Source organism: Trachurus japonicus, chromosome 23, assembly GCF_045865225.1.
Source record: "Trachurus japonicus isolate A0001 chromosome 23, Traja_1.0".
Classification (NCBI taxonomy): Eukaryota; Metazoa; Chordata; class Actinopteri; order Carangiformes; family Carangidae; genus Trachurus; species Trachurus japonicus.
This window is the reverse complement of record NC_140929.1, coordinates 618,392-641,311: the sequence shown is the minus strand read 5'-3', so window position 1 is coordinate 641,311 and position 22,920 is coordinate 618,392. Positions and strand designations below refer to the sequence as shown.

Here is a 22,920-nt window from a genome sequence, read left to right as displayed (position 1 = left end):
TGGCCAAACGTTGCCAAATGTGGCAAAACCGTGGCCAAACGTTGCCAAACGTGGCAAAACGTGGCCAAACATTGCCTACCGTGGCCAAACGTTGCCAAATGTGGCAAAACCGTGGCCAAACGTTGCCAAACGTGGCCAAACATGAACGTGGCCAAACGTGGCAAAACGTGGCAAAATGTGGCAAAACATGGCAAAATGTGGCCAAACGTGGCCAAACGTGGCAAAACGCGGCAAAACCTGGCAAAATGTGGGAAAATGTGGTCAAACGTGGTCAAACGTGGCCAAACGTGGCAAAACATGGCCAAACGTTGCCAAACGTGGGCTAACGTGGCCAAACGTGGTCAAACGTGGCCAAACGTGGCAAAACATGGCCAAACGTTGCCAAACGTGGGCTAACGTGGCCAAACGTGGTCAAACGTGGCCAAACGTTGCCAAATGTGGCAAAACGTGGCCAAACGTTGCCAAATGTGGCCAAACGTTGCCAAATGTGGCAAAACCGTGGCCAAACGTGGGCTAACGTCCTTGGGCAAGACACCTTACCCACCTTGCTCCTGATGGGTCGTGGTCAGCGCCTTGCATGGCAGCTACCGCCATCAGTGTGTGAATGTGTGTGTGAATGGGTGAATGTGATGTACTGTAAAGCGCTTTGGGTATCGTTCAGGTATAGTAAAGCGCTATATAAATACAAGACCATTTACCATTTACCATAACGTGGCCAAACGTGGCCAAACGTTGCCAAACGTGGCCAAACATGAACGTGGCCAAACGTTGCCAAACGTGACCAAACGTGGCCAAACGTTGCCAAACGTGACCAAACGTGGCCAAACGTTGCCAAACGTGGCCAAACGTGACCAAACGTGGCCAAACGTTGCCAAACGTGGGCTAACCAAGAAATCCAAGCCCTCATTGAAGTCTGGTCGGATGAACACATTAGTGAACAGCTGTCATCAACCCACAAGAATAGTGAAATATAACGGTTGAGGGAGAAAGGCCAGGACCGGTCTCCTGAGCAATGCTAGATTAAGGCAACAGTGTATGAACTTGTCTCCATTGTGAAAGTCCAAACTAGCATTTATTTCTACTGGAAGATGAGGAAACGTCATTCAGACCAGTTTTGGTTGGTTTGGTTGTGAACGCGGACCAGACTGCGGTCTGTAGCTCCAAAGTTTTACTGCTGGTGCGGAACAAATAATCACCAAATAACCCAACTAGCGGTGTAGCGCCCCCAACTGTCTGAATCCACTCACTACAGGAGTAAGGTGGTCCTGGTCTCTGTCTCCTCAGACAGTTTGTCCTCCTGATGCTCTGATCAGCTGACTGACTCTGTCATGTGACCTGTGTGTGTGTGTGTGTGTGTGTGTGGTGACGGTTCATCAGTCAGTGGAATGAGACCTCGTTAGTGAGTTTGTCTGTCGACACACAGAGTTCAGGACGACCTCACAGTCCTGGTCTCTGGTCTCTGGTCCTGGTCCTTCTTCTTCTAACCATCTCAAATGAGAGTGTGAGTCCAGAACCAGGTCTTGGTCCTGGTTTTGTCTCCAGAGATGAAGGAACCATGTTCATGTAGAATATTCACATCTAAACTCTTTTTTTTTTCTGGGCAAATTGAATGGTAGACAACTGGACTTGTATTTGTCTGGGAAGACGTTTCTCCTCTGATCCAAGGGGCTTCATCAGTTCACAGTCTCACTAGTGTCCAGCTAGTTGGACTAGTGGGACTTGTTGCGTAGGAACTGATGAAGCCTCTTGGATCAGAGGAGAAACGAAGCCATCCATGGACTACATTAGAAATAGGCTTTAATTCTCCTCTTTTCTTAATGCACCCCAGATGTAATGGACTTTTACTACTTAACATCATGTATACATTTGCCACATAGCCCACCATAATGTACTAATCTTTTTCTTTTTCATTTTACGCAACTGCAATGTAAATGTTTGTCTGCTTTTTGTTGTTGTTTTTTGTTGTTGTTTTTCTTATTGTTATCATGTCTATTTCTGTATATGTTTTTTCGTGCACAGTCCCTTTATGTCTCCATCTCTCTGTGTCTGTGTGCAGGTCCAGGTCCGGCCCCCCCGCTCCCCCCGTGGGGCCGTGGTTCTGACGGGTCGACTCCCGGTCTCGGACCCCGAGGTGCAGCTGTACCAGCAGGTGCTGCAGCAGACGGACTACCAGGTCCACCAGTCCAGATACGCCGAGACCAGCAGCCTGCTGCGAGCCCACCGCGGTAAACATGTGGTGGGAGGGGGGAGTGAAGGGGGGGTAGAGGGGGGTAGAGGGGGGGTCGGGGGGGCCGGGTCCTTGAAGCCACATCAGAGTCTGTTTATTCAGCCACTTCCTGTTTCTGCTCCGACCCATTTCCTGTTTCCTGTTTGAGATAAAACCTGTTTCTAGTCTGGTGCCCCCCCCCTCCCTATCCCCCTCCTGTAATCTGATTGGACCAGCCCATGAGCCCCCCCTCACCCCCCTCCCTCCCTCCTGTAATCTGATTGGCCAGCCCATGAGCCCCCCCTCACCCCCCTCCCTCCCTCCTGTAATCTGATTGGCCAGCCCATGAGCCCCCCCTCACCCCCCTCCCTCCCTCCTGTAATCTGATTGGCCAGCCCACATGCCCCCCAGACATGAGATGAAAAGGAACAAGGTCTCAGGAAAACCTGTCAGACGTCAAACTAAAAGGCCTCAGAAGAAAAAGTCTTATATAAAAACAGACTATTTTGTTTCTTCGAACATTAGTCAGTTTTTATATTAGACAGACTATTTTACGAAGAAACAAAAATAGTCTGTTTTTATGTGTGATGGACTATTTTTAAAGTACGATGAAACAAAAATAGTCCTTTTTATATGAGAGACTATTTTACAGACTATTTTTTAAGCTTGAAGAAACAAAAATCATCTATTTTTATATGAGACTATTTTACTGACTATTTTAAAAGTTTGAAGAAACAAAAATAGTCGTTTTTATATGAGACAGACTATTTTTGTTTCTTCAAACTTTAATTTGAAGTTTGAGGAAACAAAAATAATGAGTTTTTATATGAGACAGATGTTTGGGTTTGTCTCAGGTGAACCCAGCTGGTCTCACCTGTCTGGTCTGAACCGGTCCAGTGGTTCGAGTCCCCACCAGGTGAAACGTCTGTTTCTAACTGTCCGTCTGTGTGCGTCTCCGTGGCGACAGGAGTGAGTGGGTGGAGCCTGTTGCTGTGTCTGAGCGGCGCCGAGCTGAGCTGCCTCAGGAGAGTCTCTTTCTCCCGGCTGCATCCTCATCAGATGGTGAGACTCTTCACCTCTTCACCTGTTCACCTGTTCACCTGTTCACCTCTTCACCTGTTCACCTGTTCACCTGCTCACCTGTTCACCTGCTCACCTGTTCACCTGTTCACCTCTTCACCTGTTCACCTGTTCACCTGCTCACCTGTTCACCTGTTCACCTGCTCACCTGTTCACCTGTTCACCTCTTCACCTCTTCACCTGTTCACCTCTTCACCTGTTCACCTGTTCACCTGTTCAGCTGTTCACCTGTTCACCTCTTCACCTGTTCACCTGTTCACCTCTTCACCTGTTCACCTCTTCACCTCTTCACCTCTTCACCTGTTCACCTCTTCACCTGTTCACCTCTTCACCTCTTCACCTCTTCACCTGTTCACCTGTTCACCTCTTCACCTGTTCACCTCTTCACCTGTTAATAATAATAATAATAAATTTAATTTGTAATGCACTTTTCATCGGCACGATCTCAAACCTGTTCACCTGTTCACCTGTTCACCTGTTCACCTCTTCACCTGTTCACCTGTTCACCTGTTCACCTGTTCACCTGTTCACCTCTTCACCTGTTCACCTCTTCACCTCTTCACCTCTTCACCTGTTCACCTCTTCACCTCTTCACCTCTTCACCTCTTCACCTGTTCACCTGTTCACCTCTTCACCTGTTCACCTCTTCACCTGTTCACCTGTTCACCTCTTCACCTGTTCACCTCTTCACCTGTTTACCTGTTCACCTGTTCACCTCTTCACCTGTTCACCTCTTCACCTGTTCACCTGTTCACCTCTTCACCTGTTCACCTGTTCACCTCTTCACCTGTTCACCTCTTCACCTCTTCACCTGTTCACCTCTTCACCTCTTCACCTCTTCACCTGTTCAAAGCTCAGCCAATCACAGCACAGCTCCCTGTGTGACCTCACTGTGCCTGTGGCCCCGCCCCCTCAGGTAAACCTCATCCCGGCGCTGATGGCGGCGTTCTCCGACACGGGGGGAGGAGTCTGTCGCTTGTCTCTGTCTCCAGATTTACCCAGAAGGCCGTTCTCCTGCGGCTCGGCCAATCAGAGGCCGCCGCTGTCGTTGGACAGGTAAGAGTCAGCTCACCTGTCGAGTCACCAACCAAACTGTGTGTGGACCAGTGGTGTAGTACTGCATAAATACTTAAGTATACCCAGTACAACAAAACTATCTAACTAAAGTAAATGTCATTTTACCACTTTTTCCTAGAATTCCTTCACTTTTTTAATCATTGTTTTAATTTTTTTCTTTTCTTTTTTTCTTTGATTTTGAAATTTTACCTCTTTTCCTAGAATTTTTTCGAGAAATTTTACCAGTTTCTTCTCAATTTTTCTGTTTTCTTTTTACGGATAAATAAAGTATTTATCAAATGTGGCCAAACGTTGCCAAATGTGGCCAAACGTGGCAAAACGTTGCCAAACGTGGCAAAACGTTGCCAAACGTGGCAAAATGTGGCAAAACGTGGCAAAATGTGGCAAAACGTGGCCAAATGGGCAAAACCTGGTCAAACGTGGTCAAACGTGGCCAAACGCTGCCAAACGTGGCCAAACGTTGCAAAACGTTGCCAAATGTAACATGGCAAAACGTGGCCAAATATTACGAAACACTTTTTTAATCATTGTTTTAATTTTTTTCTTTTCTTTTTTTCTTTGATTTTGAAATTTTACCTCTTTTCCTAGAATTTTTTCAAGATATTTTACCAGTTTCTTCTCAATTTTTCTGTTTTCTTTTTACTATTTTTTTCAAAGAAATGTTACTCCTTTTTGTCTTATTGTTTGCCCCCCCCCTTTTTTTTGAGAAATTTTACCACATTTTTCTAGAATTCTTGAGTAATTTTACCAGTTTCTTCACAATTAAAAAAAACAAACAACTTTTTACTATATACTATTTTTGCTTTTACCACTTTTTTTTTTATTGTTTGACTTTTTTTTAATTTTACCACTTTTCCTTGAATTTCTTTGATAAGTTTTACCAGTTTCTTCTAAAATAAAATTTTTTTGTTTAGAAATTTTACCACATTTTTCAAATTTTTTTTTTTTTTTTAACATTTTACCACTTTTTTCTTAAAGATTTTAAACTTTTTTGTTTATTTTTTGTGAGAATTTTTACCACTTTTTTCTAGAAATGTTTCAACTTTTTTGGAGAAATTGTACCACTTTTTTTTCCAGAAATGTCTCTATAATCTTTCAAAAATGTACGTGTTCCTCCTTTCTGACCAGAGCCCCGCCCCCTGGCCTGGTTGCCATGGTGAACGTTTACGTCCTGGTGACCTCGGTCCGACCACTGACATCGTTCCTGCATGACATCAGCGTGGTGACGACCAATCAGGAGGCGAGCGGACGGCCCACGAAGGTCAGTCATGTCTGAAACCAGGCCCCTTCAAAATAAAAGCACTGGAGGAGGATTTTCAGATTAAAGTGAGGAGTGACTGTTTACCTGTACAGGTGTGGTTGAACTGTCCCTTTAATTGACTCCGCCCCCTCAGCTCGGGGACTTCCTGCTGCAGCAGCTGGGACCGACAGACTCCCAGAATGCCTTGGGGCAGGTGAAGAAGGTGATTGGTGAAGTCCTGCAGGCAGCGGCATCGGCCAATCAGACGACAGGAACGGTCGACAGGTGAAACGATCGACCAATCATCTGATCACTGATTGGTTGTTGGTAGAGTAGCCTACTGGCAGCTGATTGGTTGTTGGTAGAGTACTGGCAGCTGATTGGTCGTTGGTAGAGTAGCCTACTGGCAGCTGATTGGTTGTTGGTAGAGTACTGGCAGCTGATTGGTTGTTGGTAGAGTAGCCTACTGGCAGCTGATTGGTCGTTGGTAGAGTAGCCTACTGGCAGCTGATTGGTTGTTGATAGATAGTGGCAGCTGATTGGTTGTTGGTAGAGTACTGACTGGCAGCTGATTGGTTGTTGGTAGAGTACTGGCAGCTGATTGGTTGTTGGTAGAGTACTGGCAGCTGATTGGTTGTTGGTAGAGTACTGGCAGCTGATTGGTTGTTGGTAGAGTACTGGCAGCTGATTGGTTGTTGGTAGAGTACTGGCAGCTGATTGGTCGGTGTGTGTTGTGTGTTTCAGGTGTGTGTTGTGTTACCAGCTGCTCACCTTCACTCTGATGTTCAGCAGCTCCATCACACCTGTCGTCCTCCAGGTAAGACACGTCCCCGAGGACACCTGTCTGTCTCTGTTTCTGTCTCACCTGTCTGTCTCTGTCTCTGTTTCTGTCTCTCCAGTAGTCCAGTCATTTTAGGAAAAAAAAGGGGTCAACGTTGAACAAATTGCAACAGAATCAAACTGTATATACTGTACTGTAAATGTGTATAAATTCCACCGTTTTGACCACCACAGCACCTTCATATATAGTACATGTGCCGTCAAAATGGTGGAATTTATGCAAATGTATGCAAATTTGCTCATGTTAACAAAGAATTTTCAAAAACTTGTAATACATTTTTTGTTTGTCTTAATGTCAGTAATCAACTCAGTAATTTTCATGGAGATATCTAAAGGTTAAAAATGTTACCCTATTCACATGAGAAAAATAATAGATGTATGAATGGGCTATAGTGGGGCGGATTAGCTCAATATTTTACACCAATCGTTCACTTTGTGATAAAAGCATGAAATTTGGTGGATGTGTTGGTGAATATGTTTCAAACAAATCTGGATATTGGGCCACCTCAAAAGCGCCCCCTAGTGGCCGTGGCAGCCATTTGTTATGCGAATAAATGAATGATGAATATAAACTGCCCTTTTAAGAATACCAACTGGTGATGTATTGTATATTGTTGGAAAGCCTGATTAGTCACCTTTACAACGAGGTACAGCTTGTAAGGATCGTGCGTTCATGGAATGAGTAACGGGGCTAAACGTGTGGGTAGCGCACCCCAAAAATGTGCATCCCCTGTGGGGCGGATTAGCTCAATAAATCACAACAATTGTTTATTTTGTGACAGAAGCACAACATTTGGTGGAGGTGTTGGTGGATACATTTTTGAAACATGGTTTGTAAGGACCCTTAAGATGTCTACTTAAAGGGATAGTTCAACATTTTGGCGAATTGGCCCATTGCCATAATTGCTATAGTCATAGCAGTAGGTTCATTACCTTTAATTGTAGGTGTAAGCTATTTTCAGTACGGCGGAGCGCAGCAGCTGGCAGCTCAGAGCTACGCTATGGAGGCTAAGGGAATTTCTTGGTTTCCCTCATTAAACTCATCAAATACAAAATCCCAAAACTCCACAGCGCTTTTGTAGACAAGTTGTGAGCTGCACAACCACCACGCTATGAGATAATGACGGAACGATACGAAACGGAGCCGTTTTCGAGGTAAATTCATACAAAACCGCTGATGCGCGTTGCGTTCAGGGACAGTTTTTCAGCAAGCAGTCTCCGTATTTACCCTGTATTTACCTCGAAAACGGCTCCGTTTCGTATCGTTCCATCATTATCTCATAGCGTGGTGGTTGTGCAGCTCACAACTTGTCTACAAAAGCGCTGTGGAGTTTTGGGATGTTGAATTTGATGAGTTTAATGAGGGAAACCAAGAAATTCCCTTAGCCTCCATAGCGTAGCTCTGAGCAGCCAGCTGCTGCGCTCCGCCGTACTGAAAATAGCTTACACCTACAATTAAAGGTAATGAACCTACTGCTATGACTATAGCGATTATGGCAATGGGCCAATTTGCCAAAATGTTGAACTATCCCTTTAAGATTTTTGCTTGTTGCCCGGGTCAACTAATGTTCCATGGGGGTTTTTTCGGTGGCCATTTTGAATTTATGTCCGCACGAATGGCGAAAACGCCAATTTTCATAACTCCTAAACCAGACATCATACAAAGACAAATGAACACACTTTTCCAATAATTATGACACTATAATACATAGTTGGTATTATTAAAAGGGCAGTTTATATTAATCATTCATTTATTCACATAACAAATGGCTGCCATGGCCACTAGGGGGCGCTTTTGAGGTGGCCCAATATCCAGATTTGTCTGAAACATATTCACCAACACATCCACCAAATTTCATGCTTTTATCACAAAGTGAACGATTGTTCAGCTAATCCGCCCCACTACTATATTTTAGTCTTTTTCTAAACTTTCCCCTAGTGGGATTCTTCTGGGTTTTTTTCCCATCACTCAGGACATGTTGAGGATACAAAACCAGTTGAGTTTGATTCTGTTGCAATTTCTTCAACCTTTTTTCATAAAAAGACTGGACTACAGGTGGACACTCACCTGTCTCTGTCTCTGTCTCTGTCTCCTCCAGGTGGACACCGACCTGACGTTCTCTGCTCTGAGTGAAGACACGTTTGACGGACAGGTGACCAGAGACCTGATCCTGGAGGACACGCTGCACTTCCTGCTGAGGACGCTCCCTCACCGGTCCTCCGAGACGACGGAGGGGACGGAGAGGACAGAGAGGACGGAGAGGACAGAGAGGACGACACCGGGCGGCGGCGGCGGCTGCAGAGGGACAGACAGTCTGTGTCTCTCTGACGACGACTTCCTTCTGCTGCTGCGGTTTCGGCGCCAGGTGATGACGTCATCGTCCTTCCAGCTGGTGAGACGCGTCTTTGTCCGGTCGGACGTCCACACGGCGTCGCTCTTTATTCAGGGATCATGTTTTATGTTTTACATTCAGAGAGTTTAAAGAAGAGTTAGAGGAAGAAAAGAGGATTAAAGGAAAACTTTAAAAGGACAGTTCAACATTTTGGCAAATTGGCCCATCACCATAATCCCTATAGTAAAACTAATCTCTTTCCACTTAAAATAAGACTCATCACCTAAAAATGAACTTGTTTTTAGATCATTTTCACTTGTTTCAAACTAATTTTCACTTGAAATAAGTAGAAAAATCTGCCAGTGAAAGCAAGTTTTTTGTGCTTGTAATAAGAAAGAAAAACTTGCTCCACTATCAGATTTTTCTACTTATTTCAAGTGAAAATCTGCTTGAAAGAAGTAAAAAGTGTCTAAAAACAAGTTGCTTTTAATGTGATGAGTCTTATTTAAAAGGGATAGTTCAATTTAGTCAAACTGGCCCATTGCCATAATCCCTATAGTCATGACAGTAGGTTTGTTACCTTTAATTGTTGGTGCAAGCTATTTTTAGAACGGCGGAGCAGAGCCGTGAGCTGCTCAGAGCTACGCTACGGAGGCTCATTATGGGATTTCTTAATTGGTTTCCCTCATCAAACTCATCAAATACACAATCCAACAACTCCACAACGCTCTGGTGGACAAGTTGTGAGCTGCACATTCACCACGCTATGAGATAATAACACAACGTTACCACACAGAGTTGTTTTAGAGGGAAATTCATGTAAAACCTCTGATGCACGTTGCCTTCAGGGACAGTTTTTCATCAACAGTCTCTGTATTTCCCTCTAAAACAACTCTGTGTGGTAACGTTGTGTTATTATCTCATAGCGTGGTGAACCCACTTGAGTATCCTGTAGTTGTAGTTCCAGTCTGTGACCAGCAGACGGAGCTGTTCTGCTGTTTTCTCCATATTCAGCCTTTAACGCGCCGTGATCGTCTGTTTCCTCAGTAACAGTCTGGTTGTGTCTGGTTCAGTGTCCAACCTGAGCTCTGAGCACAAAGTTACACATCTGTGTGTGTGTTCACGTTTGACTTGTTGTGTGTAAAAGACGACAGTGTGTTGGAGTTGTGTTCACAGTTTTACAACACAACAGGTGTGTATCGCTGTGTGAAATGAAATGAGAACGTGTTGCATGTTGAAGGTTTTGCAGAAAAGAGCAGATGAGTTTAGTAAACTGTGTCTCAGAACCTGAACAGGGTTTAAAGGACAATTCCGGGCAAATTCACCTCAGGCTGTATGTTCCTAACATTTTAGGTCTAACACAGGGTTCCTACACATTTGAAATTTCCAAATTCCATACTTTTTCCAGACTTCCCGGTAAAAAAATTCAAATTATTTGTAATATTTGAGTAAATAGATGTGCATAATATAAAAAAAAGCATGCAATTTATCGTTTGTTTTCATTAAAACACCAAATAATTTCCTGGAGATTGTAGCTAGGTACAATAGCGCATACAAAATAATTAACCCAAATAACTTCAGATGAGACCAAACCCAGATATATATTAAGATTATTATTATTTCCATACAATAGTTTCCATTTTCCATACTTTTCCAGACCTGGAAATGTATAAAATCAAATTCCATACTTTCCATACTTGCGTAGGAACCCTGCTAACAGAAGGAATCTGAAGGTTTTCAGTTTAATGTCTCCTGTTTTGTGGTAGTTATGGTCTGTCCCCGCGTCGCCACGGCAGCGATGAATGGGAGCGGATTGAAGTTCTGCTGCTCAGGCTGTTTCCATCCCTCAAAGCCACAGACAGCGTCAGATGGAGACTCAAACATGCAGCCAGAAGTTTATTTACTTCAACAAGCCGACATGTTTGTAAAACTAGATCTAATTCAAAGTCTGGCGGAGTCGAGACCCAAGTTGACGCTCGGTGTGTTCAGGTGCAGTGGGAAGCTCCCGTTTGGGTCATAAACACAGGAATATCAACTCTGGACTTGAAGCTTGAAGTAAATAAACTTGTGGGTGCATGTTTGAGTCTCCACCTGACGCTGTCTGTGGCTTTGAGGGATGGAAACATGAGGAGTCACAGCAGTTTCAGCTGAGAACCAGCAGGTGGAGCTGCTGCACCAACACACATAGGCTGCTACACACAGACACAAAGTAAGATGCTGTTTATTGTTTCTGTGCAGCTCTACCCCCCCTCTTCCTCCTCCTCCTCCTCCTCCTCTTCATCCTCTTCATCCTCTTCCTCCTCCTCCTCCTCCTCCTCCTCCTCCTCCTCTCCTCTGAGTGTGTCCGACCTCCTGGTCTCCATCGTCCGTCACTACGAGCTCCAGAGGAACCTGAGCTCCAGGTAACAGGAAACATCCCATAATTCATTGCTGCGGCGACTCAGCAGACGTAAAAACCTTAAACCTTAAACTTCCTGTCTGTGACAGAGTCGATGACGCTGGAGCTTCTTCGACCAATCAGCAGCCGGCTGTTTCCTCGTCGCCGGGCGGAGCCACAGCTGCAGGTGAGACGCTGCTGTCGACACCGTCTCCATGACGACAAAAACACAAAAAAAACAAAAAAAGACACAAAAAATGTTACTTGTCATGTATACTTTCATTGTGTAAAGTTTCATTGTTGTAGGAGTAAAGAAAAAAAATTAAGCCTATTTGGGTGTATTTTGGGCATATTTGATAAGTGTGTGGCTCATTTGCATATTCAAATTAATTTTCAAAGAAACTTGTAATACAAAAAATGTTACATTTAATAGATACTTTCATTGTGTAAAGTTTAATTCTGGTAGGAGTAAAGGAGAAAAAATTAAGCCCATTCGGGTGTATTTTGGGCATATTCCATTAGTGTATTGCTCATTTGCATATTCAAATTAATTAAAAAAATAAAAAACTTGTAATACAAAAAATGTTACATTTCATGGATACTTTCATTGTGTAAAGTTTCATTGTGATAGCAGTAAAGGAAAAAAACATCCCCATTGTGGTGTATTGTTTTCTGGCCTTATCGGCACCATAGACTTTATACAGTAAATCAATGTTGGATTGATGAGAATTAAACATATTTCCCCAACTAGGATTTCTTAGGACTTTTAGTATGTTGTTCTGGACACCTCATAGAAATGATGGATGGTGAAAAACATTGTTACTATTAGTCTGTCGGACTAAACGCTATTTTGCCTGGACTATAAAGTCTATGGTGCCAATACAATACACCCCAATGGGGCTGTTTTTTTCCTTTACTGCTATCACAATGAAACTTTACACAATGAAAGTATCCATGAAAAGTAACATTTTTTGTATTACAAGTTTTTAAAAAAAAATTAATTTTAATATGCAAATGAGCAATATACTAATGGAATATGCCCAAAATACACCCGAATAGGCTTGTTTTGTTTTTTTTCCTTTACTCCTACCACAATGAAACTTTACACAATGAAAGTATACATGAAAAGTAACATTTTCTGTATTCAAGTTTCTTGGAAAATTTATTTTAAATATGCAAATGAGCTCAACACTAATTGACTTATGGTACAAAATAGCCCCATTGTGGTGTATTGTAATGGCAACATAGACTTTATACAGTAAATCAATGTTGGATTGATGAGAATTAAACATATTTCCCCAACTAGGATTCATTAGGACTTTTAGTATGTTGTTCTGGACACCTCATAGAAATGATGGATGGTGAAAAACATTGTTACTATTAGTCTGTCGGACTAAACACAATTTTTCCTGGACTACAACAACATAGTTCGTTTCATCAATGTGTTTAGTTTTGTTCAGTTTCACCTTCAGATGTTTCATTGTTAAAATAATTAGATTCTGTTCTGTTTGGCTCTAGTGTGCAGCCCTGTGATTGGTCGGTTGATGTGTGTGTGTGTGTGTGTGTGTGTGTGTGTGTGTGTGTCAGGTGGGTGTGTGGAGCCGCGGCTCCGGCAGATCTACACCTCGCCGCCCCTCCCCCTCTCGCCGCCCTTCAGCCCGGCGGTGAAGGAGTACCACGCCGAGGTGACCTTCGACACCGCCACCGTCCGCATCCGCCCAGAACCGGTCAGCGCCGCCTGCCGAGTCCACCTGGACCAGCACCACGGACCCAGGTCAGACCAGGACCAGGACCAGGTCCCAGACCAGTGGTTCCCAAACTGTTTTACAACAAGGACCCTAAATTGACCCAAATTAGACCACGGACCCATTGAAGCAAACACCAGAAATACACAAATATTTGTTCTGAGACTGAAGAACGTTACTTTTTTTAAATTAGGGCCACTGGGGTGAATTTGTGGAAATATTGTAGAGAACTTTCTGGAAAAAACTGGTACAATTTCTCCCAAAAAAGATTTTTAAAATTGTTTAGAAAAAAGTGTCGGAAATTCTGGGAAAAATCTTTTTTGAGTAAAAGTGGTAAAATTTCCCCAAAAAATAAAATAATAAAATAATAATAATAATTTTGTGGTAAAAATTTCTCAAAACAAGAAAAAGTTTACAAATTCTAGAAAAAAGTGGTAAAAAAGTTCTGACTTTAATCTCAGAATTGAGAGAAAAATAGAGAAAAAAGTCCGAACTCACTGTTTTTCCACAGCGACTAGAATTTTGTTCCGTAAAATTCTCAAAAAAAAAAAAGTTTTTAAAAGAATTACAGAAAAAGTGGCAAAAGAAAAAAAGAAAAAAAAAGTGGTAAAAAAATCTGTTTTACCGTATTTTCCGGACTATATGTTGCACCGGAGTATTAGTCGCATCGGTCAAAAAATACGTCATGAAGAGGGAAAAACATATATAAGTCGCCAAGAGGGGTTGGAAAGTCGCCATACTGTACGGCGTCATGGATGACATAGCGTATATTTTTGATATATAAGTTGCTTCTAAATATAGGTCGCATGGCCAGCCAAACTACTAAAAAAAAGTGCGAAAATACGGTACATCAAGGACCCTAAATTGACCCAAATTAGACCACAGACCCTTTGGACAAAATGTTGAAGCAAACACCAGAAATACACAAATATTTGTTCTGAGACTGAAGAACGTTACTTCTTTAGTTGATGTACGTTCAAATTAGGTCCAGTGGGGTGAATTTATGGAAATATTGTAGAGACATTTCTGAAAAAAGAAAACTGGTACAATTTGTCCAAAAAAAGTTTAAACATTTCTAGAAAAAAGTGGTAAAAATTCTGGGGGAAAAAAGTAAAAAAAATAAAATAAATTCTAGCGGGCTAAAGTGGTAAAATCCCCCCCCAAAAAAATTAATTAATTAAAATAAAATAGAATAAAATAAAATAATAATAATTTTTTTAAAAAGTGGTAAAAAATTCTCAGAACAAGAAAAAGTTTACAAATTCTAGAAAATTTGGTAAAAGAGTTCTGACTTTAATCTCAGAATTGAGAGAAAAATAGAGAAAAAAGTCAGAACTCACTTATTTTCCACAGCGACTCGAATCCTGTTCTGTAAAATTCTCAAAAAAAAGTAAAAAAAAAAAAAAAGTTTACAGAAAAAGTGGTCAAAAATTCTCAAAAAAAAAGTTTACAAATTCCAGAAGAAAGTGGTAAAATGTGAAGACCACCAGACTGGCTCCTGATTGGCTCCTGACCGGCGGCGTTCTGTGACCTCATGCAGGATGGCGAACTACCCGGTCGGCCTCGGCAACAGCCGAATCAGCATCCTGGTGACGGACGACGACGCGGGGCCGCAGCCCGTCGTCATGACGATCTACACCGTCCACGTGACCCGCGAGAGCCGGCCGAGTCTGCCGATGTTCGGAGACCACGTGACCTGCAGCTTCGTACAGGTGAGACACACACACACACACACACACACACACACACACACACACACACACACACACAGACACACACACACACACACACACACTCCTCCCCCTGTCAGGACCAATAGAGGTGAAGTCCAGTTCCTATGTTTTCTAGTTGCTAAAGAGAGAGCTAATTTACATACAAATAAATAGAACTAATAAATATATAACTCATCAAATCCACAATCCAACAACTCCACAACGCTCTGGTGGACAAGTTGTGAGCTGTAGCGATTTGTGTTTATTTATCTAAACCAGGGGTCTCAAACTCAAATGAGCTGGGGGCCACTGCTGGCACTGTCATCTCAGTGGAGGGCCACTAAAGTTTTCAAGACGAATATAAAAAAAAATCACAAATATTTCTGAAAACGGGGTCTATTTTCAAATATTGTACGATAATTAGGGCTGTCAAACGATTAAAATTTGTAATCCTTTAATTTCCTGAGTTAATCACATAGTATTTTTCTTTTTTGCTTGAAATACCAGCAAGATGAATGGAAAGCATAAGAAACATCCAGATCTGGACGTTTCTTATGCTTTCCATGCTTCCAAATACCATTTTCATGGTATTTGGTATTATCAGCTGTCAGAGAGAGAGCAGCCTCGTTTGGTGACAAGAAGAACAAGTTCTCTAGTGTAGGAACATGAGGAGAAAAAACATATGCAGGTTTTCCCCCCCCTCCCACACGCACACACACACCACCCCCCTCCACCCCTCCCTCCCTCACCAGGCTGAATGAACGGGAGATTGGGGGAAAAAAAACAACTCGCTAGTCGAAGCGGCCGCTCTACGTCGCACACAACCACAACAACAGCAACAGCAACATGTTGCAGTGGATTATCAGTGTTTGTGTATGAGACACCGAGACACCGGGACCACGGAGCAGAGCGACTCCTCACAGTGCAAATGCACGGTGGTCGGTGTGACGTGCAGAGCAGCAGGACGACTCCTCAGTCCATGAGTTACATGTCTCAGACCGGATCATGTGAATCCAGCTGCAGAAATATCCGGGGGACGGGAGCGTCGCGCTAACCGTAGTAACTCACACACACAGACACACACACAGCCTACCTGTGATCACGTCTGGAGAAGGCAGCTTCTCTGTTTCCCCAAACTACGAGCGGCCCGAGGTTAGCGCATTAATTGCGCATAAAAAAAATAGGGCCGTTAAAAGCATTTTGCATTAAGGCATTAACTTTGACAGCCTTTCCTACTTTTCACGTCAAGACGCGGGCCAGATGTAGGGGGGCCGCGGGCCGGATGTGGCCCCCGGGCCGGGAGTTTGAGACCCCTGATCTAAACAGAGCGCGAGAGAGATGAACACACATGCTGTCATTGTAGCATCGGATCAAATGTCATTCTGTCCCTTCGTCCGTCCAGCTCTCTGTCCACTCTCTCCATGGCGGAAACGATTACCACGCACAAAACCCTCATTTACATATTGCGGTTTGCACGTGTTTTCATTTAGCGGGTTACTCATAGTAGATCACCTGTTTTGCGTGCACTAACCAAACACGCAATATTTTAGCGGGCGCAAACAATATAGCGCCCACTATCTGGGATCTTAGTAAATCCGGCCCTCTGTGTGGTAACGTTGTGTTATTATCTCATAGTGTGGTGAATGTGCAGCTCACAACTTGTCCACCAGAGCGTTGTGGAGTTGTTGGATTGTGTATTTGATGAGTTTGATGAGGGAAACCAAGAAATCCCATAATGAGCCTCCGTAGCGTAGCTCTGAGCAGCTCACGGCTCTGCTCCGCCGTTCTAAAAACAGCTTGCACCGACAATTAAAGGTAACGAACCTACTGCTATGACTATAGGGGTTATGGTGATGGGGCAGTTTGACTAAATGTTGAACTGGTCTCTGGCCTCGGTCCGGCCGGTGGTTCTGGCTCGGTGAGGGAATGTGATCTGATGAGTCCTGATCCGGATTAGGGAGCGGGAGTCGGATCGGATCAGGTCTGAGTCCGGCTGAGTCTTTGATCTCAGAGGAGGATCCTCAGAGGACCGGGGTCAGAGCGTCCTGCTGCCCTGGTGCATTGTGGGAAGACGCCTGCACTGCAAAAACTCTACATCTTTCCAAGAATATTTGTCTTATTTCTTATCAAAATGACTTTTTTTTATTTCTGAGACCTTTAAAAATCAGGTGATCAGTACTTAATTTTGATTTCAAGAACTTTTTGAGTGAAGCATCTCTTTTTTTCATTAACTCCCAGAGATTACTATTAAACCAGGGTCAATTTCGTTTTGTATTTGGTTTTTTTTTGTGTATTTCAGAAGAATATCTTTAACAGTTTTAGTTTAGTTTAGTTTAGTTTAAGTTTATTTCGGACATGTTAAAAGAAATAAAACATAATACAGAAATGGACAGACATAACAAATAAAAAACTTTGCAAAGACAACATATGAACAAAAAATAAATAAATAAATTGAAAATAAAGATTTTTTCTTCATATCCGAAAAGGAGTGGGAAGAGGTAAAACTTATTTACTCCCACCCCTTATTCATAAATTATCTATCAAGTTATCTAGTCATTATAGTCTATACAATAAATTACTTTATGAGTTATTTAACTGGATTTATTCTAATATATTATTATATTTATATACATATAGATTTATTCTAACATATGATTACTAATCTTTATCTCTCTATATAGTCATATACATATAAAAACATATACAAACACGTTCATACATACAAAGACAAACTGAAAGTAACATGAACAGAGCAACAAATAAAGTAAGTGGGTAAATAAAACCTAGGGTTGCAAAATTTCGGGAATTTTCAAAGTTGGAAACTTTCCATGGGAATTAACGGGAATATATGGGAAATTACGGGAATATATGGGAATAAACGGGAATAAATGGGAATAAATCAGAAATTTACAAAATTGAAGGTTGGCCCTCAACAGGGAACTTAAATATAGTTGTGAAAAATACATATTGTAGCATAATCTTGGCTAAAACAACCAGATTTAATGCAAGTAACCTACACTTGAATATCTATGGAAAGCAAAGTGTTTTTACTACATTTCCCATGAGCCTCGGTGTGCACGGTAAAATTCTTGGACCGGCGCAAGACGACAAAAGCGAAAACATTTGCCAGTCAGATACCATCGTATCGTACCCGCCGGGCAGCGTCCGCGAAACCAAAACTAGGAAATGCTGGGCGAGCTGAGCACTAAATAATAATGACAAAATAACGATAAAGACAAAACTACATATCTAACAAGTCTGGTTACGTAGATTCATCCACATTGATATGAGACTTTTTTATATATTAAATTATATAAATTCCCATAATTCCCATGGAAAGTATCCAATTTGGAATATTTTCAAAATTCCCCAGCTTAACTTCCCATGGAAAGTTTCTGGAAATTTACCGGAAATTTACTGGAAATTTTCCGCCCCTTTGCAACCCTAATAATACCCAAATAAATAATAATAAAACCCAAATAAATAATAATAATAATAATAATGATAATAATAATAATAATAATAATAATAATAATAATAATAATAATAATAATAATAATGATAATAATAATAATAATAATAATAATAATAATAATAATAATAATAATAATATAACAGTTGACATAAAATCCTCTGGATATGTACAGTAAGATAAGTACAGTACTCAAAGTAACTTTACTCCATTACTGTCCACCTCTGCCTACGTGGCGGCGCCTCAGACGCTGGGCGGGGATGAAAGGCGGTTGCCGGCGGCGACGGCGGCGGCCCGTTTGAGGTCTCGGACCGGGTCTCGGACCAGCGCCGCGTGTTTGAGCTTTACACTGAGCTCAGGTACGAACAAGAAAATCCCTGTTAAGTTTTCTCATCGCACTTTGTCGCCAGGAGCGACGGCGCGGTGAGGAATGTGACGGCGCCCAGAGAAACCTGCAGCTCAGAGGGCGTGTGTGTGTGTGTGTGTGTGTGTGTGTGTGTGTGTGTGTGTCTGAACTCAGCCCAGATGACACACACACACACACTTTGACCGAAAAGCTATCTATAAGCAGCGGCTTATTTTGCCTTTTTACTGTAAATGAACCTTTTTTCCGTTCACTCATTCACTTTGACAGAACAAAAAACCTGCGTATTCTAATCTCCATACAGCAGTTCATGAGCACACTGGTATTTATTTATAATTCAGTTTTATATTTATTAATAATATTATTTTTAAACAACACTTTTTGAATCTGTTAAAGGGACAACCAGGAGTTTTGTAAAAGTGAAGTGTTTCCTCACTACATTTATGAGCCTCCGCACGGTGAAATTCTTTGACCGGTACAAGACAGACTCATGTTTTCATTCATCAAGAATTAAAGTCAGAGGTTGGAAGACGATCACATACCGTCGTAGTTCCCACCATAAACGGAGATTCATACGGCGGCGTTATTCTCATGACTCGCCACGAAACCGAAAGTAAAGAAACGCTGGTCGGCTCGCCCAGCATTTCCACCACCACTAATAATAACAAAATAACCATAGAGACAAAACCATAGATTTATCTAAAATGGACCATTAACAAGTGGTAACGGAGATTCATCCACATTAATATCAGACTGTTTTATAACCAAATAGAAACTCCTTATTGTCCCTTTAAGTGTGTTGCACAGTTGATTTCTAATTCTAGATTTTTCCATTGATTGACTCCTTTAATTGATATACGGACCCCAGGAAGAATAGCCGATGCTGTGGCAGGTGCTAATGGGGATCCTAATAAAGAAAAGAAAAAGAAAAAATACATCTTTGTTTCACATTTGTTCGTACCTTTGCTTTTATATACACATAGGTCCCTCTTAGTTCATATCTACTGGCTCCAGTCCAGATTATTATTGACTTCTTACATCGTTTGAACAGTTTTATCGTCCACGATATCATTGAGTTTTAAGGTTTGTAGGTTTATGAAAAGTTTGTTTGTTGAGTCTCAGACCTGGTTCTGACTGAGACCAGAGGAACTGGACTCGCTGCTTCACCGCTATTGGTCCTGACAGGGGGCGGAGTCTCACACACACACACACACACACACACACACACACACGTACCTGAGTGTGTGTGTGTGTGTGTGTCGGCGGCGTCTCTGAACTCGTCTCTCATGAGGATCTGAGCTGGTTCAGTTTATTTGACCTTTGACCTCTGACCACGAGACGACAGAGGAGGAGGGGGGAGGAGGGGGGGGGGGGTAGGGGAGGACATCCCATAATAATTCAGCTGCTTCGCTGCCGACCAGTTGTTTTTACTTGGTGCAGTTTGAATCTGTGACTCGTTCCTTCTTTCTATTCTCTGTTCTTCTGTTTCACTGATTATTTAGTTTTTAGTTTTTCAATCTCACACGACAAACTAAAGGGTCAGTGACAAATTAAAAAAAAAAAAAGTTTTACAGTAAATAAATGAAAATTAATAAGTAAAAAAAAGTGTTTCAAAACCATCAGATTTGTTGAAATGTACATGTTGGTTCATGTTGGTTTTATGTCGTTTGAAATGACATTTTTAAGACTGAAACCTCTGTAACCACAAAAGAATAATAAAGATTGAATATTTTATCCACCTACAGTGGATTTATAAGTGTACTTGTAAAAATATACTTTTTTCTGGAAACATTACATTGAAATAGATTTTTTCTGTGTTTCTATAATTTGATTTTAATGCATTTTAGTGACACTGGGCAGTAAAAACAAAAAGCTTTTCTCCAAAATAATATGTGACAAATATTGTAAAATAGTGTTGCATTGCAAAAGTGAATTACATTTATTCCACATTTCAGTCCAGATTTATTTTATGTTTATAGTCAGAATTTTATGAAGAAATAGCAGTTATACCAGCTGACAGTGGGTTAAAACATATTCAGCTCAGAGGTCAGAGGTCGGTTTGTCTTCTGGTCGTTGGATTTTATTTTGATGAATGGGAATAAAAAACAAAAACTGATCGATCGGTTTATTGGTTTTTCATTTTGAAAAACAAAAAATAACACAAAGCGTTTTTATTTCTGAGCGTCAAAGAACAATGAGCTACATTTAATGTTCATTTTCATCTTCTAGTTCATGTAACAAAAATAAAATCACTAGAAAACAAAGGGTTTGTTTCATATTCTGACCCTGGAAGTCGTCGTTTACAAGGTGAGACTGTAGAGAGACTGGTTTTATTTTATTTTTCGTTATGTGAACTAGAACATGAAAATCAAACTGTTTTTAAAATGTAGTTAATTGTTCTTTGACCCTTATGCTGCGTTGCCATGGAGACGGCAGACCGGATGTCATTCTAGTGGACGAGACAACCACAGTAAAACTTGGGGAAGGGGCGGCGTCACCGTTTGCCGCCCAGAGTTCAAATACTTTAACTTTTGCCGTGACGTACGAGTACGAGCATGTTGGCGTTGCCATAGCAACACGGTGAGGCGTCTTGCCATTCAGCCATCGGACCGTTTGTTTGTTTTCACCGTTCCGTCCAGCGGTGTTTGATGTTTACCGTCTGCCGGACTCCATGTCAGCATTGAAACAACAACGCTTTGTGTTTCAATTTTATTTTCTGTATTTCAAAATGAAAATTGAATAAACCAATGATTTTTGTTTTTTAATTCCCATTCGTCAAAAGAAAATCCAACAACTAAACGATTCACTGACCAAACGATGCACTGACCAAACGATATACGGACCAAACGATGCACTGACCAAACGATTCACTGACCAAACGATTCACTGACCAAATGGTACACGGACCAAACGATACACGGACCAAATGATTCACTGACCAAACGATTCGCTGACCAAACGATACACGGACCAAACGATTCACTGACCAAACGATGCACGGACCAAATGATTCACTGACCAAACGATTCACTGACCAAACGATACACGAACCAAACGATTCACTGACCAAACGATGCACGGACCAAATGATTCACTGACCAAACGATTCACTGACCAAACGATACACGAACCAAACGATTCACTGACCAAACGATACACGGACCAAACGATTCACTGACCAAACGATTCACTGACCAAACGATGCACGGACCAAATGATTCATTGACCAAACGATTCACTGACCAAACGATTCACTGACCAAACGATGCACGGACCAAACGATACGATACACTGACCAAACAGTGCACCTAACCCTGTGTGTGTGTGTGTGTGTGTGTGTGTGTGTGTTGTGTTTCTAGGACTGTGGACTGCTGGTCCGGCCCGGTCAGGACTGTGGTCTCCAGCCGTTCACCAGGACTCAGAGTCCACAACAGACCTGCAGCTCAGGACACGTCCCAGGTGTCTGTCCTCTCACCTGTCTGTGTCTCACCTGTCTGTCAATTCAGTTCAAACAGCTTTATTGGTATAAAGTTAAGATGTTAAAGAGTCCCTCAGGTTGTGGCAAGCAGTTCCATATTTAGCTGCCAGAGGAGCTGCTGACCCTTCTCCTAGCAGGACTGACATTTTCTCCTCTGGTGTTTGCAGGTGGAATCTTGTGATTTTCTTACTTATTTCTTTAAAGTGAGCGTCTCTTATTAAAGAGTATTTCTCACAGTGGAGCAGGAAGTGCATCTCTGTCTCTATCTCTCCTGTGGAGCAGTGAGCACATAGCCGCTGCTCTCTGGGCAGCCATGTCTGTCGGTGTCGTCCTTTCTCTACAGCGAGCTGGTGGTCACTCAGCCTGTACTTGGTCAGGATCAGTCTTTGTTTTATGTCTCTAACAGAGTGGAGGTATTCGGCCAATTTATATTCTCTGTTTAGATTAAATAACAATTTAGTCTGCTTTGAGCTTTTCTTTTCTTTTCCCAGTATTCTAAATATAAGTCTGTCTCTGTCCTCTCACCTGTCTCACCTGTCTGTCTCACCTGTCTGTCTCACCTGTCCCAGGGCGGTGGGTGGTCCCATGTCTCAGCTGTTCTGACAACAGGACGTGTGATTGGCGGGAGGTTGCCTGGCAACCAGACGGCTGCTCCCACCGGCCGGTGCCCCGCCCCCTGCTGCAGGACTGTATGACCGACAGGAAGGTGAGCTCAATATCAATATAAACTTTATTTATTGTCCCCGCAGGGAAATTAGTCATGGACAGTCATGTGCTACAAGTTGCTACACAAAAACAGAATAATACACAAAACAGATAAAAACCAGTACATTCCACATTCCTCACACAGTTCTCACATACACATGATTCTCACATTCACACAGATAAATATAAATATAGTAGATAACAAATACTGATGAGAGACTGTTAAAAACTCAAGTAAAGTGCAGGAGTGTCTAGCGCAATAAAAGGATTAAAAAAAAAAAAAAAGGTACA

At 42.1% G+C, this 22,920-nt stretch overlaps 1 protein-coding gene across 1 annotated transcript in view; it reads left to right on the top strand.

Moving 5' to 3' along the window:
* cped1 (cadherin-like and PC-esterase domain containing 1) overlaps positions 1-22,920 on the top strand; it is a 31,282-nt gene that overhangs the window by 2,948 nt on the left and 5,414 nt on the right. Inside the window, exons 3-15 of the mRNA XM_085769915.1 lie at positions 2,057-2,225; positions 3,174-3,268; positions 4,203-4,342; positions 5,492-5,624; positions 5,758-5,888; positions 6,348-6,420; positions 8,543-8,836; positions 11,015-11,178; positions 11,264-11,340; positions 12,741-12,927; positions 14,439-14,610; positions 21,806-21,905; positions 22,494-22,630. Coding sequence (XP_085626041.1) covers positions 2,057-2,225; positions 3,174-3,268; positions 4,203-4,342; positions 5,492-5,624; positions 5,758-5,888; positions 6,348-6,420; positions 8,543-8,836; positions 11,015-11,178; positions 11,264-11,340; positions 12,741-12,927; positions 14,439-14,610; positions 21,806-21,905; positions 22,494-22,630 — 1,872 coding nt within the window. The remainder of the gene's footprint in view (positions 1-2,056; positions 2,226-3,173; positions 3,269-4,202; positions 4,343-5,491; positions 5,625-5,757; positions 5,889-6,347; positions 6,421-8,542; positions 8,837-11,014; positions 11,179-11,263; positions 11,341-12,740; positions 12,928-14,438; positions 14,611-21,805; positions 21,906-22,493; positions 22,631-22,920) is intronic.